The following is a 17000-nucleotide window of genomic DNA, read 5'->3' as shown; positions in this document are numbered from 1 at the left end:
ATAATCATTCTGGATTGAAAATTAGATCTTCTGTATATATATTTATTCAGAATGTAATCTGAGATCTTGCCATGTTACAATATGTATCACACCAAATGGAAGCCCCAAACCGACAACAATTTCATCAGGTCTCAGGAAGGTTAGTCCATCACACCAGGATACGTTTCCAATAGTTATCTGAGCCAAGTCTGGTGTTGCAGAACTGAAAAGAAATATGGAAAGGTTAGTGACTTTCCAGAATCTTACAATATAATTTTATCACTAAAACTAAGAGAGACTAATTGCTACAGATAGATAGGGTTTTTTATCTTCAGAGAATGTTTCTCCAAGTAAATTGCGTGTTATGTAAATGCTGTGTTATGAGCACTAATTTTTTATATCCTGTTCATCTTCAGTGTAGTACCAGACTAAAAGTACATTTTAATTGAGCATTAACCCTCTCAGTGCAATGGGGTGATATACCAGCTTATAAATATTGGGCAAAAGGTATGGTGGACCAATACACACATTGGTTCAGGTCCTATTGGCTATCCTAAATATACCACTTTTAAACTCGCTATACCAAACTAAAATTTCTATAAAATAGAAAATTAAATCAATGTATTGAATATAACTTCATAATGACTTTACAAATGTTACATTATTTACCTGAATTTCTCACTCTTACTCCAGGAAGGATTGCACTAAGAGGGTTAAGTTACAGGCAGTGATGATGTGTGAGGTCATGATACGTTTGGAAGGATTCAAACCACAAAAAATCAGAATGCTTCAGTTAAGAAATGCTCAAAATGATACAAGTTTGAAAGGGACTTAACCCTATGCACTCATTGTCAGTAATATGCAGACCATGTACCAGTATTCCCCTCTGAATTTATTTCTTAAATATCTTGAATGGAAAATCATGCTGGTTCAGTGTCACTTGACATGCGAGCTGGTAGTGAGCTAGGCTATTATCACTTGGCACCTGACTGGTATAGGTTAAATCATGTGACATGGTTTAAAAAATCCTGGTAATTTCCATCGCTCGTTAACCTGGGTTTACTATGGCAATGTGATTTGTTGTTGAGGGGCAACCAAGGCAATAAAATAAAGCTAATTAAAGCTAGTGATTCTCATAACATGGAATTTATGTAATTTGTAAAGATACTATGGACAAAGTAGTGGCAAGAATCTCTTTCTGCTGTCAAGGGACAAAGAAGTGGGCTGCCAGACCCGATGTTGCCAGGAAATGTGACTGCTTGTATGTGATTTTTGATGGTCTCGTTTTCCTACATGGCTTTAGTCAATGGCCCACCTTACACTGAAGCTAGTATTCAATGGCACTATCAGGATTTAAATACTCAGATTATTGAGTTCCTTAAATTCATTTTTCAATGGCAGTAATGATCGTTTTCTGTTTTTTGGCTTATTATGGCAAGGCCTTGTAACATTTGCTTCTATGAAGAGTAATTCCACAGCGTCCTGTAGTAATACGGAAAAGTTAACTGAATTTTTAACCCAATATTTGTGAAACAAATTACCCAAGTAACAAAATTTGCGCTGCCACAGTCATTCTGCTGGAAAATTTGTTTCCTTTCTAGCAGTGTCAATTCTTCGTTAAAACTTTCGTGGGTTCTCGTCATTATGATTAAAAACTTTTGGGCTATGTTGCCACGTCAATTCTTTGGGTGGCCCCAACGTTTCCCGACCGATGCAGAACGCTTTTACATGGGATTATGAAGAGATGAGAATTTAAAATTTTTATATCTTGACGGTTGGTTGGGGCCACCCAAAGAATTGACGCGGCGACATAGCCCAAAAGTTTTTTTATCATAATGACTATTATTCATTTGAAAAAGAGATGAGAAGTTCAAATAAGGTCTTTCTTTAATACCGTAAAATGGGCTAACTTCGGCCGCTTTTTAAGGTTTTCTATGAATATGAAGGTGATAATTATAAGAAACCACCACGATAAAATTAGAGATTATTCTCTCTAGCTTTATATAGAGAATCCCATGAATGGATAACTGTCATATTACTTATTGTTTACTATATTAAATTATTAATCATGGCCGAAGTTGCCCCAGAAATGGGGCAACTTCGGCCATGGGGAAATGGGGAATGAAATTTCACTATTGGACGAAGTTACACATACCAGGCTTTACTTCAGCCACTAAAAACGTGCAGGAATACCTGTAAATTGATTTAACAATATTTTTCATTGGGAACTGAAAGAAACAAATGCCGCAATGGCTAATTTTATTGAAACAGTAAGATTTTTAAAAAAATTGTTATACAACGGAAATAATATTTTTGTCGTAATATTAGCTGTGAAATTACTTATTTTCATAGCCAAAATTAGAAATTAAAGTATAAAAATTACAAATAGGAATGCAGTTATACCGCAAATAATCAAAAAATGTCCAAACTGTCCTTTATGTTTTTGAAAATATATCTTCCACGCCTTATCGGAATCTGCATTTGGAGTTTTCTCACTATTTGGTTTTTCTTAATGGAGCACATATCCTCGACATCTGGGAAAACGAAGAAAAGATTTTTCCCTGCCTTTTTTCGAAAGAACTTTACCACATAAGAGTCCGAGGCTTCTATAATCTCAGCTGCATAAAATCTTTGGTTTTTATAAGCGTCATTTAAATATTGGACTAGAACAAAATCCCCTACACCATATGATTCCGCAATCTCAGTGGAGATTTCAGCGTCTTTTTCAGCCAAACTAGAGTCCTGAACTTCAATCGACTCATCTACTGTATTTGAGGTGCCAGCAGAAGCTGTTTCTTGGGTCTCCACGTCATTTTGGATGACGTCTTCAACAGTCACACTCTTTCCAGGTTTTCCGCTGATTCGCTTCCCCTTTGATTTCCTTTTTTTATCCTCCCCCATGCGGGCAGTTTTGAGAATTTCGGTGAAGGAGTCACTCCAACATTTCTCAACACTTTCGCTCCTTTGAGAACCGGGAAGTTTTTTCAGCACAGCCTCTCTGTTTACAGGAGAGATCCCTGCTGATAGGAATCCAGATTTCAAGTTTTTTTCTATTTTTTCTCGACCAATGCTTTCAACTGCTGTCTTTAAAATTAAAGGAAATTCCGTTTTAGGCAGCGTACCTCGGTTCTTCTTTTTCCACTCATCAAGAGCCTTTCTCCATGCAACTTTTATCGGTCGGAAGAGAGCAATGTCGAGAGGTTGGGTGAGGTGTGTCGAGTTTGGTGGCAGAAGGACAAAACCAATGTTATTGCTCTCACACAGCCTAATTACCTCCAGTGAAAGGTGACTGGAAAGATTATCCCCGATTATGACCTTTCTTCCAGGCAATCTTCTAATGTAAGGAAGGCATAATGTTAAAAACCAATCTTCAAAAATGTCAAGGTCGAACCAACCACTATCGTTCCTGTTGTAACGGGACCCATCAATGCCGCCCTCAGTCCAGCCTGGATATAAATGTTTTGCCTTGTACAGCACATACGGCGGGAGAAGATCTCCAGATGCTGTTCCTGCCATCATGACTGAAACCCCACTTTTGGAAGTGTCGGTTATTCTCTCCGGATGTTTCGTTCCTCTCTTCACAATAACTTTGACTCTCCCAGGGTCATCCACAAAATTAGTTTCGTCATAGTTGACGATGTTATGCGGGGAAACACCTTCAAGGGACTTCTCCAAACTGTCAAAGTATGAATTTATTTCAATTTTTCCAACTGAAGCTCTGGCACGTTTGATATTCTCTGAAAAGCGGAATGCAAGATTTTCATGCCTCTTCAAAAATCCTCTTACCCAGTCTTCTCCAGGCAAATTTTCATTGAAGACAGCCACGGTTGTGCCTTTTCTATCTAAGTAGTTTTTGACAACCATTCTCGTGTCCTTTGGTGTCAAAGGAAATCCCCATAAAGCACATTGTGTTAGTCCATGTGCAAGAGCATTTTCTTCCTAATTGAATAAAATTTGAAGTTACTCTCGGCCCAGACATTATGTGCACTCGAGTTTGGATACGAATAGCGAAATGGCAATAGGACGCACAGAAAAAGTGATAACACCATAATTTTTCACACCCCGTTTTCGGAGTGTGAAATTAGAATGATTTTAAGTGCCAATGCTTTATTAAAGTTAGAAGAAGAGAAAATTGGTGACCAGCAGTATCTGGTTTACCAGTGAGTAGCCGATTCTTGCCATTTGTCATTTCATTCGCAGCAATAAATTGCATGAGTTTATACTTTGCATGGAGGAATAGGTGACGGGCCGCTGGCGGCCCGGAGTGGGCGAACGCGGCAACACTGCTCCGCTCGACGTAAAATTAAATCAGAAAAATTATGGTGCCATCGCTTAGGAGTGTCACAACATCTACATATATCAGGAAATTAATGTTGATATGACAATAATGATACAAAAATTAACCAACCTCTAAACAAAGAACGCAAGGGCGCCCGATTTTCCCCACGTGAATCTCCTTCATTCTGTCCTGAAGTGTTGTTCTAGGAACAGCATACTTTTCGGAGGCCTGGCGGATTGAAATTTTGCCTTTCCGAATCTCTTCCAGAGCATTTTTTAGGTAAATGGGGTTATAATTGCAATAGGCGCGACCGCCGACTTTCTTCTTGGGTGCTCTCGGCATGGCCGAAGTTACCCTGAAAATTCATGCCCATGAACATGAATCCTACTCTACCAAACACTAATTGGAATTTAAATGTATTTTATTGTAAAATATGTTGAGAGATACTTACCCAATGTCACGGTTAAAGCGAGACTAACTTTCAAAATATAGATATAGCTGGACAGATGTTTGTCTTTACACCTTCACGCTGCGTTATTCACTACTGCCTAGGAATGAGCTGTCACTGTACTAAAGGTTTCGCGCGAATAGACACGTGGGGGCAGTAATAACGTCAGAGACATCTATCGATACAAACAGCATTAATTCAAAAGGTTGAAACGTCACCTGACTAGGTGGTAGCATTAAAATTCAGGTTAGGCAACCTGATGGCCGGAATTACCCCGGTTGGCCGAAGTTAGCCCATTTTACGGTACCAAGATCATGAAGGAATGTATCACCCAAGCTTGATTCATGCTGGTCACCAGAATGGTGGTGCATTATATGCTTCAATACTCATGTTCGATTTTAATCTCATGAATTCCTTTTTTTATACTTGGCACATAATCTATCAACCATGCAAGTTCTGGAATGGACTCCTCAGCTTTTTCATCTCTGGAAATTTGAGGACCGTAGTTAAAGACAAAAAACAGTGCTAGTGATGAGTTCCTTAGGGCATTAGAAATGATGAAGAATAATGCTGAACTGCTTAAATAAAGCATCACCATGTAATCATTAGTTTCTTTTGTAAATCACATTTGAAAACACTTACTCAATGCTCTAGCAAATCATGATGACAAAGGATGCTGTTGGTTTTATCTAAATTAAAATGTAACACAATACAACTAATAACTCATTTATTAATAGTCTTCTCCAAGTCATACTTGAAAACCCTTTGCAAAAGAGTTGTGACTGTACTTTAGTTCTCTCGTGTCTTCGTAATCAGAATGTCCACAGAGTGACTATCCACCTGTTGAAAACACTGCAGTTTGTTTGTTCACTATTGAAATATTCATTAAATTATATTAAATTCATTTCTCCCAGTAACGTGTTTATCTATCTCAGAGAAACTAATTCGTGGAAGTGCTATTTTCTACCTGTCATATAATTAAATCAAAACTTGAAGCTTGTAGGTAGTGGAAGGGCCTTATATTATCAATAGCAGACACTTATTATTAATGTCACATTATTTTCTATACTTGATAATAGTATTACAGCCGAAACTAAATATATTGTGTAAGTAACAAAGTCTGTTAATACTGTCATATAATATTTACGTCATACAATGTAGGCTTTTTTATTTGAATATAGTGAATTAGCTCACCAGCTGTTTTGTATCAGAAAAGTTACTCAGAAATTATGATTATTATGGTGAGAAAAACCAATTTATTTTCTAATTATTCTTATTTTAAACTAGCAGGCCACTCGGAGTTGCTCTGAAAGGATAGTACCCAGAGAAGTGGGAAACTTGGATTTGATAGTTGTGAAGTATTTTTGTTTTTTTGTGTGTCAAAAGGTGTGCCTATCCGGCAGGATGTCCAACCGCAAAAGTTCTATGATGTGATGTCAGAAACAGTAATGAGAAAAGGATGCAACCGAAAGTAACGCTGAGGGGTTTGTGAGCATGAGATGCACCTATGTACTATCTTGCAGCCGTATGGATGCGAATAGCGGATAGACAAACAGACATCCTTTTTTATGTACTATCGTTTTCAATAATATGTAGACACCTATGAGTCCTACTTAACTGTTTGTTTGATAGGGTATTAATAATCCTTATTTAAGCCAAGTGCTACCTGCTAGAAGCATGCATCGTATCAGCGCTCATGGCCTCGCACCAAGGTGGCCTCAAATGGCGGCAGCCGGAACCAGAATGACATCACACACGCTTTTCCCAGCATTCATACTTATCTGTCGCGTTTTTGCGTGCTTGAAAAATTTAACTTTTATTCAATCGCAAAAATATATATCATTTAAAAAATAAAAGCATGAAATACATACTCCAGAAGTAATAATCTTTCGATTTAGGCAATAAAAAAATAATAGGAAACCACCCTATTGTGGTTCGCACATCCACTGGTAGGAAAGTGTTTGTGCTTTCCTTCACGAAACTTCTCAAATTTTTTTAAATCAAGAACTAGAAATTCAAAACTGATTATTGATAGAATTACAATTAATTTTCTTACCCTAGAGTTGTCAAAATGATTTCAACTAGGAGTGCATTTGGTTATTTAGAGAGAATTGTAGTTAGTACCAGTAAGAATTTTCCTTAACTGATATTGGACATTAATTGGCCAAAAGGACACAAGGATACAACCTCTACGACTTCGTCTGCTTGTTTCCTCTGATTTAGTGAATCTGCTAGTAAATAAATTTGTTCACGTATATAGTCATTATTTTAATAAATTCAGTCATTTAAAAAATTTGGTTTTAATTATTTATTCATTCAGCTGTGTCTAATACGTAGATGTAAAGAATGATTCTTTTACCAAATGATAATTACTTAGGATTCAAACCCTCCCAAAACGCTCATCAAATGCACATCGAAAAACAAACTTGGCTATGGAGCCACATCTATGTAACTTGTAAATTTTAGGCCCAAATATGAATCCTAAGAGAGGAAAAACCTCACCAAGGAGCCCAAAAGAGAACACTCCCACGGCCCAACCTGTGTGTGAACGTATACTCAGGGTATTCCGTTTGTTAGGGCATTTGCGGCTGGAGTGACTTCTGTCTTGCTAACCCGATTGTCCCCACGTCTACCCTCATCGACTCTTGGCGGCTTATGGGCGAGGGATGCAGATTACTCATGTGCCATCCCAAGTTTTTAGCGAAACGACCACATCAGTTAAGTGGAGCACGTGGGTGTCTACATATTATTAGAAACAATAGTACATAGAAGAAGATATAAGCAAAAATGAATCGTGCTTAAAATGGAGGTATACTTCAGCCTGTTGAATACTCATGATGCTTTTCAAAATCGTGCTCTTCTATCGATACTTTTCCATGATTCAGTCGTGATATAAAATCAGTGGTGAACATTTACTTCTCACACACTTCGACAAACCCTCTTTGTAAAAATTATCAAGATACATACACCTAATCAAATGGTTTTTTTTCTTTTCAGCAGGTTTTTGATACAATTTGGAATACATTTTTGTTGAAGGTATTTTGGTTAGGAAGCTAATTAGGATAGCAGGGTGATAAAGATCTGTTTTAGGTTCTGAGATTAACTTTTAAAGTAATCTTAATAAAAAAAGGTTCTGAGAAGTTGCCACAAATGGGTATAAGAAACAAGCTGTTGCGGAATATAGATTCCAGGTCCTGGTCTCTCAGGATAGAACTTAGCTGATGCATCTGCTCAAGCTGTAAGCACACCATATCACGTAGCTTCAGGGATATCCACAGGGTCATCTCAGGTCATCCACTTCACCCAATATCAATGGTTTTGCAAAGGATAAAAAACAGAAGATTATGTGTCTCTTCTATTTTCCATAATTTATCAGAATTTACTAAAAATTGGTGGATGTTCCTATTGTCAGGGAATGGAAATGAGCCGTAAAGAGTGATAACTCGAAAATTCTATTACAAATGTCCTTAGGTTAGTGTGTACTACTGCAGATGCCAACATCATATAATTAAACCCTCTTTAATGACAACAGGGTGGCTTCCTATTATTTTTTTATTGCCTAAATCGAAAGATTATTACTCCTGGAGTACGAATTTCACACTTTTAGATTTTTAAATGACAATATCTATTTTTTGCGATTAAATGAAAAGTGAAAATTTTCAAGCGCGCGAAAACGTGACAGCTAAGCATGAATGTGGGAAAATCCTATGTGACGTCATTCTGACTCCCACTGTCGCGAAGTGAGGCAACCTTGGGGCGAGGATGTGTGCGCCGCTGAGTTGCAGGCTGCTAGCAGGTTGCAGAGTACCCTGCTAGCAGGTAGCGCTTGGCTTAAATACAGATTATTAATACCTTATCAAACGAAGGAAACTTTCCAACCTTAGGCAGTTTTAATAGGTGATTATTAAGAGATGTTTCCCTGAGCTCTGTGCCTCATGTATGCATTGGTAATCTCAGACGATGTAAAACTCATTTCTACTCGTATAGAAACTAGGTCCCTGTGACGTCACGTGGAGTGGCATCGCATGGGCACCAATTTGGCCTTTTTCAAATGAGGTTAAAATTGACCATTGCCATTCGTCTAAACTGGGATTTCTAAAACCAAATAATTTGTATATTATGAATACACTAATGGCGGGTAACGAATCGCAATGAATACCTTTCGTATTCTTTGATGAAGGAAACTACCCTATTTGCATAAGCAATGAATTGTGTGTTAAAAGGTATAAATACACTTAACTAAGCAGTTGTTGTGGTGATAATTATTATGTACCTTTGAATTATTTGATCTATAGATAATTAATAGTAAGAAATATTCCCAATGGATTCAATCTCTCCCTGGAATAGAAGCTAAGATTAGATAGTTACCTAGAATGTGGCACATAGCATCCTCCAACAATTTCTCCATTCGTTATGTTTATAACGGTTAAATTGAAGTGTTGATGCTTAACCCATGGTTGGAGAATGAGAGCAAAGACCTTGCCGACAGCCAGCAGCTTCCGAATCTTCAATTTCAATCCAATTTTCTTGGTGCATTCTAGCCTCTCAGTATCATGGAAAACAATTTCTGCCTGCCCATTATGCCCTTGAGTCCAAGTTTGTCGAACAAAAACTAAACTTTTTCCAACAATGTGGCAACCAGAAGTCACAAAGTTGCCTACTGGATGGAGTGATACAACTTTCTTGGAACCTTCTAGAGATGCAATGTTAGCAATTGACATTCCCTCCTTAGTGGAAGACTTCTTTGGCCATGAGTATAAATGAATACTATCCCTTGTCTTTGTAATCAGCCTATTTTCTCCTCTCTCTTCAGAGCATGATTTGTTGGAATATGGAAAAAGAGACACCTGAATAATCCAATGTGTCTGTCCCACTAGAGTTTTAATGAGTGCACCACTTTTAATGCTCCACAACTTAGCGGTGAAGTCCGTGGAGCCACTCACCAACAAGTCTAACTTTGTACAAGCACTGACAGACATGACCACACCAGTGTGACCCCTAAACTCTTTGGTCATATCTGCTCTACACCAATCATTGCTTGCTGCACTATTAATTCCATTAGTCCGAACACACCATGCAGTGGTACAACCATTTGTATGTCCAAGAATCAACGTGGAGCGGTTTAACCTGAGACATGAAACTCTGTATGGCACAGAAAATATTGCTACAAGTTCATAGTCTGTTGTCCTCCAAAAGCCAACTTGATCCTCAGCACCTTAAATGAAATATTAGTTAGATTAGTAGCAGTATCAGTGTTAAAAGTTGTCCAAATACTTCTTTCAATTACAGCCAAGAATTGAGCAGTCCAATCAAATATATCGACTCATAGTCATTTTTGATAATGACTTTGATTACATTTATTAATTATATACATGAATCCTGATCCTAATGAGGCTTATACATGAAAATGATAAGTTAATGTAGATTGTCACAAGTCATATCCACAATGTCTTGATGGTACTAATCATTGTCTCAATAGAATTTTTAACAGAAATAGCATGTGTGTTTTCCTTCACAAGACTCCTCTTCACCCTTTCCTAAATTGACCAATTTCCTTTTATGCCGACTTTAGCATGAAAGTTTGAATAATGCAATCCATGAATTGTTTGTTACTGCTAAGGTACTCTGAACTGCTGAAATTCAAAAGTCCATAAATTATTTAAACTTACTTCCAACAAGTAATCCATCCGAATAGTGGAGGCCAGTGACATGATCTAACGTTAAACCAGTGGCTGTAAATTCTCGGTGCTGGAATGCTGAGCCGCTCCGCATTCCAGCAATAACTCTGAGAGCATTCAGACATTCCTGTTTCCAATCTATTTCTTCTCTTTCCAGTAGTCCGATGCCTAAGCTATTTCCTTTGCTTTTCCATACACTGGTCAGGGAGGAGATAATTCTGAAATAAATTTTAGTGCTATAAGATGCATATTCCAAACCGCATTAGTTAAGTAAATACTTAAGTCACTGTTGACGAACTTACCCATTCCATTCCTTACTAACACAACAAGCAGTGAACAATGATTTAACGTCAATGTAATCGCAAATCACTTCCTGGAGCTCTCGCGGGAGTGCTACCAGGATATCTTGATGCAAAAACTGTGATATTTCTCTCTCCAGAAAAAATCGCTGCTCAGGGCAGCTCATCTTCATTAGCTCAACGATTGTTTCGACTTGCTGAACAGGCCTCAACATTTGATAGGTACTTGACACTTTGGACAACCATGTTTCAAAATTTTCCTCCATGGTGTACGTGGTTGAAGGTGAACGTAAAGGTCAATAAATTATTTTCTACTTCACAGATTACTCTCAGTTCAAATTTCCCGATTACTTTCCAGCTCCCTAGACAATTAGTCCTCGGGGTATACTCTGATTCCACTGTATAACGACATAATCAAGGAACAAGGTTTTCCGAGGAATACGCATTCAACAGCAACGGGAATTAGCTAATTCACAACGATATCATTTAATAACCGAGGACAAGTTGACTCTCTAATCTACACGAAGTCGGTCGACACTTGTTCAGTGGATTCGTTGAAATCATCACCGACTTCTACGGGATACTTATGAACTGAATTGGTGATAACAATTCTTAGCAGGTATTCAACTTAATGGGTATATATTTGATCTAACACGCCGCATCCATAAAATTCACATTTACGGAAATGTTGTCAGATTTTTATCAAATCAATAATCACAGGAAATCTTTTCCTCAGGACAGCAGCCATTACGGCGTTTGGCCGCAGTGCAATTCGTTCTTATCTTGTTTTTTGTGAACATCGCAAGTTTTCTTCGGCGGCGAATATGGTGAGTGTCAGTGAATGTGTTTTTAATTAAAATGTTTTGCCATTTTATGAAATCGTTGATCAATATTATTACAGAATTATCTGTAATATTATTTCGATCGTTCGTAAATTAGTTTATTATCGGATTTAAAGAATCGTTCTCGACGCTTTGATTTGTGATCAAGCCCTCATGTGCTTATAGTGTATCCGACAGGATTTCCGTATTGAAAGGTCAATTGTCATTGAAGTATACCTCGTTTGATATTTGTTCTTCGATAATGGAACAATAGAGTATACAATTTTATTCTTTGCACTTCCTGCGCTTTGATTTGTACCACAGCAGCCCATTACCATTTATTAGTAAATTGATTCGAAAGGACAACATCTGATGAAATGATGGCCTACGTCCCAAAGTAAAAAAGTGGGAGATGTGTGAATTGGTGACATTTTTCTGTGCAAGAACAGAGAGGTGAGGACATTAGCACTGTTAATCATGTGTCAAGAGTCAGGGAACACAAAACCTGGATCATATCTTGGTCCTGTACTCATTAGTATTTCCTCCCCTTAAAATCTTCAATACCATGGATCTCCTCGTCTATGTTTGAACACAAGAGTCCTGTCAGATGCTAACCGGAAAGATGCCCCTGCCCTGTCGTGAGAGAAGCTGCTGGTGTTACCATTACATGAAACCCTCGGTGGTGACCTGTGTGTCATTTATGTGCCATCGGCATCAATTGTCATTAATGAGCTGTGTAGTTCCTATAGTCTACCATCAATTTATTTGATAGCTGCGATGTTACTACAATAGATTTGACTACTTTGACAGGTACTCCTGTGATCCTCACTGGGTGATTTAATTACAAGGGTAGTTTTTTCAATGGGCCGTGAGCCTTCATAAAATATTGCTGCCAATGACTTCAAATGAATTTTAATGTTGCCTGGAAGCACATTGTCCCTTGCTAGCCACGTATTCATTTCAGCAAAAAGATGGAAGCCACTCGGCACTTGGTCGGAGTTGCACGGCAGGCAGTCGGGAATGTCCCTTTGAAATAGCTTGAGGGGCTGTTGGCTTGCACCAGCGCAGTGGGGACGAACATTGTCTTGGGTCTAAATTATTCCACAGTCCTGACTTGGATGATCAGGCCATCATTTACCGATCTGCTATCTGAATAAGGCCATTGGACCCATTCAAATTGTCCTTTCTGCATGTATAAATGGAAGACTAACAGTCTCCTAGAGAGCCAGTCTCGAGTGAGCTGGAGTGTACATCCTGAACCTCGCTAGAGAAACATGATGAGGAAATTGACAACATATAAATGCCAAAAAAATTTCAACTGAAAAGTATGTATAGGTTTTCAATAATGTCTTTGTCTCTATTGCTTCCTTGATATGACTGAATGAAATTTGGATTTATTTTAATATCTTTTTCTCTTTGAATTCCTGGTTATGAGAGATTACATCCACAGACCGGAAATTGGTATGTCAATTAAAAGTGGAAGGAAAATATTTCCGAAACTTCTGAGAAATTAAGTATTTTCCTTCCAAAATTAATTAGCATTTGTATTTCTTAAATACTGGCATATTCAACAGCCAATTAGTAGTTTATCTAATTTTTTCAGTAATGAGATGCAAAAGTACCTGTTACTTAACACACTTCAGGAACAAATGTCAATGTCAGTTAGGTGATTTTGGACCTTCAGGTTTGCCTATCTTTAAATCTGATGCATACCCTGCTTAGTAATGATTTAAGATGATGGATCAGTAATAGTGGGGTAGCCAACATCAAATTAAAGGCTGGTTAACTCATTAAAATAAGGGCCTTCAAGATGGTTTATGTTTGAAGATATACATATGATAATTTACGTGTCACAGTATCACTGCATTCCATGGCTTTCTCCTCCTGCATGATTCATCTAATTATTTCTTGGTTGGTAATTAATTTTTTATTAATTAATTCTTTACTTTCCTCATTTAGGGGTAGGGATGGGCAGCCCTCCTCAACCCCCTTATGTGGGGTACCCCTGAATATAGGGCTTTCCTTGTGAGCACAGACCTTGGTCATCTTTAAAAAAAATGTACCTTGAAGTTCCTTATTTTGGGAAATCACTAAAGGCTAGTCATTTGTTGCAGCATTAGGTTGTCATCTGCAAGTGTCAGAGATAGTGAAAAATATACACGAAGGATCAGTACCGTATTTCCCGGAAACAGAATTGGTCCATTATGGGCCCTTTTTCCCTTATTTTTTCACTCCTTCCCCCCTCTTCTCTCCCTTTTCCATCAATATATAAGGTTTAGGAGTCATTCCCCCAAATTAGGAATATTTTTAACTCCTTAAGTTGGGCTATTTGATGCTTTATGTTTGTCAAGCTTCTTTCGTTCTAGGTACTTAATGGTGCTCCCGAGGTAGATGAATGACTCCATTTGCCTCAGTCTATCTCCTTAGAGGCAAATGTCGGCCACAGTTTCCTCTCTTCAACATTTTATTATCTTGGTTTTATCCATTTTTATTTTCATGTTGTACATAATAATAATAATAATTTTTTATTCACCGAACTGGCAATATACATTGCATGGTTTCGTCACAAAAATCACTATGATACAAATTACATAAATACAATATTCCTGAAACACTTTTTCAATTTTGAAATTCAAGTCCTGTAGGTCTTCCTCATTGCTTACAATGATTGCAATGTCAAATGTGAATCATAGCATGTTTCGTTCTTCTCCATTCACCTGGATCCCCTTGATTCTTTGAAGTTTTATTCTTTATAAATCCAAATTGGTTTTTCTGATGAGTTTTCTTTTATTTTGCCTTTCATCCGTCTGTTGGAGACATGTGAGATTAGGCTCAGAGTTCAGTGTCCTTCATATTTGTTAGCCCTCACCTTTTTCGGTGTGATCACCATAGTGCTCATATGGAAGTGTTCTGACACTTTTCTGGATTTGTAGATGTCTCCAATTCTGTGTAGAATTAGAGCTATTTCATATTGTGCATCTTGCCATTTCTCACATAGTGCTTTGATTATTTCTCCACTGATTTTATCTTCTCTGACCCTTTTCCATTCTTCAAGTCTCTAATGGCTCTCTTAAATTCTCGTCGCAGTATTCCTGGACTCCGGTTAACATTGTCCACTTGGTCATTTGGGACTGCTTCTTTGAGGGGTTCTGAGCCCTAGTATAATTATTCTATGTACTGTTTCCCCTTATTGCCAATGTGTCAAGCTGTTCCCCCTAAGAATCCATAATTTTTTTGCATCTTGGTTTCATATCTCTAAAGTGTTTCTTGTTTAGGCTGTATGACGTTTTTGAGTTCTCCTTCATCATGTTTTTTTCGTTAATATGCTCACAGCAGCTTTCAATCCATTTTTCCTTGGTCTTTTTTGACTCTTGGATGGCTTGATTACTCAAGCAATTGTACAGTCTGTCTTGGTTTTCATTCCTTCCTTTATTTTAAATTGCTCCTTTCCTCTATGAGAGCTATGATGTGATCGGTAACCGATGGTTTTTTGATTTCAAGTGGCCTACTTGAAAGTTGTTCCTATGCTACCTCTAAGATGCTATCCTTATGAGGCCATCTCTCTTCCTCACTTAGCGTTACTTCCCTTGCTATTTTTAGCGTATCATCAATGAAGTCTGCGAACTGTCTTCTGCTTTCCTCCTCTTCCAGTGGCTTCAGATTCCATTTATGATCTCATTTTCTCCTCTTGTTCTTGTATCTCATCAGACTTTCCATTATCACTATCACCATTATCATTATCACATTATGACTAGGTCACTGTTTATATTTGCTCACTGGAAAGTCTTGCATTGTTTCACCTGGTTCATGTACCTTCGTCGAACCAGAATCTTGTCTATCTGTTATCTAGCTCTGTCTTTTGGCATCTTTCATTTCTTTGCTAATGTTATGGGAAGATGGTGTTTGCCACCTTTGATTGCTTCTCATTGCTCAACTCCACTGATCTTTCTCCTCTCTCATTCCTTTTCTCCCACGGAAATCTCCTACTGTAATCCCTCATCTTTCCCTCTTCGACCACTGCACTCCAATCTCCTTTCACTCAGGGTTTCCTTCTCTTTGACCGTGCTCAGGACCTCCTCCAGTTGCTCATATGTTTCTTTGATTTCTTCTTCTAAACGGCTTGACGTTGGCATGTATCATGTTGGCATGTCTGGCGGTTCAAGCCTGCATCTTCAAGGGAAATTGTGTGTCTCACCTTGTCTTCCACATTGCAGTACCCTGACCGATTCTGTGAACTTTTGCTCAAAGCTATGGTAATAGGGTGGTTTCCTATTTTTCATTGCCCAAATCGAAAGATTATTACTCCTGTAGTATGTATTTCACGCTTTTAGATTTTTAAATGACGATCCGTTCAATGGTATGAAGTTCAACTATGTGGAAGTTACTATTCGAAAATGAAAAGTAGGCTTTGTTGACTTCCACTGATTTATTTCGTCCTTACGACATAATGACCTCTACGGTTCAAAACATGTCGTATGGACGAAATAAATCATCGGAAGTCAATGAAGTCTCCTTTTCATTTTTTAAATGGCAATATCTATTTTTCACGACTAAATGAAAAGTTAAAAATTTTCAAGCGCGTGAAAACGTGATGGCTAAGTATGAATGCTGGGAAAAGCCCATGTGACATCATTCTGGTTCCAGCTGCCGCTGTGTGAGGCCACCTTTGTGCAAGGCTATGAGTGCTGCTACAATACAGGCTGCTAGCAGGTAGCACTTGGCTTAAATATGGATTATTAGCACCCTAGCAAACAAAGGAAACTTTCCGACCATAGGCAATTTAAAAAGTGATTATTAAGAGATGTTTCCCTGAACTCTGTGCCTCATGCATGCATTGGTAATCTCAGATGATGTAAAACTCCTGACTACTCTCAATCGCATGGGCGCCATTCTGGCCTTTTTCAAATGAGGTTAAAATTGACCATTGCCATTCGTCTAAACTGGGCTTTCTAAAACCAAATAATTTGTATATTATGAATACATTCATGGTGGGTAACGAATCACAATCAATGCCTTTCCTTTTCTTTGGTGAAGGAAACTACCCTATTGATACTGGAATGATCCTTTGGATTCTTGCCATTAGTGCCTTGTGGCAAAACTGCTGCTGCAGTGGTATCGAGTACATAGGACTTTTTGGAGTGACCTCATTAAAATTAACTTAAGGTGACCTTAAATTTAACTTACCCCTCCTCCAAAGATTTATTATACTCTGCTGATCTAGCTTCTACTATTCTACTTCTACTGCCTACTGTCCAGATTTATGTTAGTTTAGCACTGGGAGAAGGCCTTAGTCAGAAAACTTTTCGTGGCGAGCGGTAGTGATTCTTCTGGGTTTCCTTCCACATTGATCCATTTTCCTGTACAAGATTTCCCCAACGTTCCAGTTGGCTTCCTCAGGTCCACTGAAGGATAATGGATCAACGCAGCAGGAAACCCGGAATAATAGGGTAGTTTCCTTCATCAAAGAAAACGAAAGGCATTGATTGCGATTCGTTA

At 38.1% G+C, this 17000-nt stretch overlaps 1 protein-coding gene across 2 annotated transcripts; it reads right to left on the bottom strand.

Moving 5' to 3' along the window:
- Positions 1 to 28: 28 nt before the first annotated feature.
- On the bottom strand, positions 29 to 11466 carry LOC124167280 (F-box/WD repeat-containing protein 2-like). 2 transcript variants are annotated; one of them, XM_046545196.1, is made up of 5 exons: positions 11017 to 11466; positions 10687 to 10983; positions 10376 to 10602; positions 9075 to 9921; positions 29 to 202 (listed from the first exon to the last, which is right to left on the bottom strand). In XM_046545196.1, the coding sequence occupies exons 2-5, from the start codon at positions 10947 to 10949 to the stop codon at positions 43 to 45; spliced, it is 1497 nt and encodes a 498-aa protein (XP_046401152.1). In that variant the 5' UTR covers positions 10950 to 10983; positions 11017 to 11466; the 3' UTR covers positions 29 to 42. The 2 variants fall into 2 exon arrangements, with proteins under 2 accessions (XP_046401152.1, XP_046401151.1); XM_046545195.1 differs by having other exon boundaries at positions 10687 to 11466.
- Positions 11467 to 17000: the final 5534 nt, after the last annotated feature.

Source organism: Ischnura elegans, chromosome 10 (assembly GCF_921293095.1).
Source record: "Ischnura elegans chromosome 10, ioIscEleg1.1, whole genome shotgun sequence".
In the NCBI taxonomy this organism is placed as follows: Eukaryota; Metazoa; Arthropoda; class Insecta; order Odonata; family Coenagrionidae; genus Ischnura; species Ischnura elegans.
This window is presented reverse-complemented; position numbering and strand designations above follow the sequence as displayed.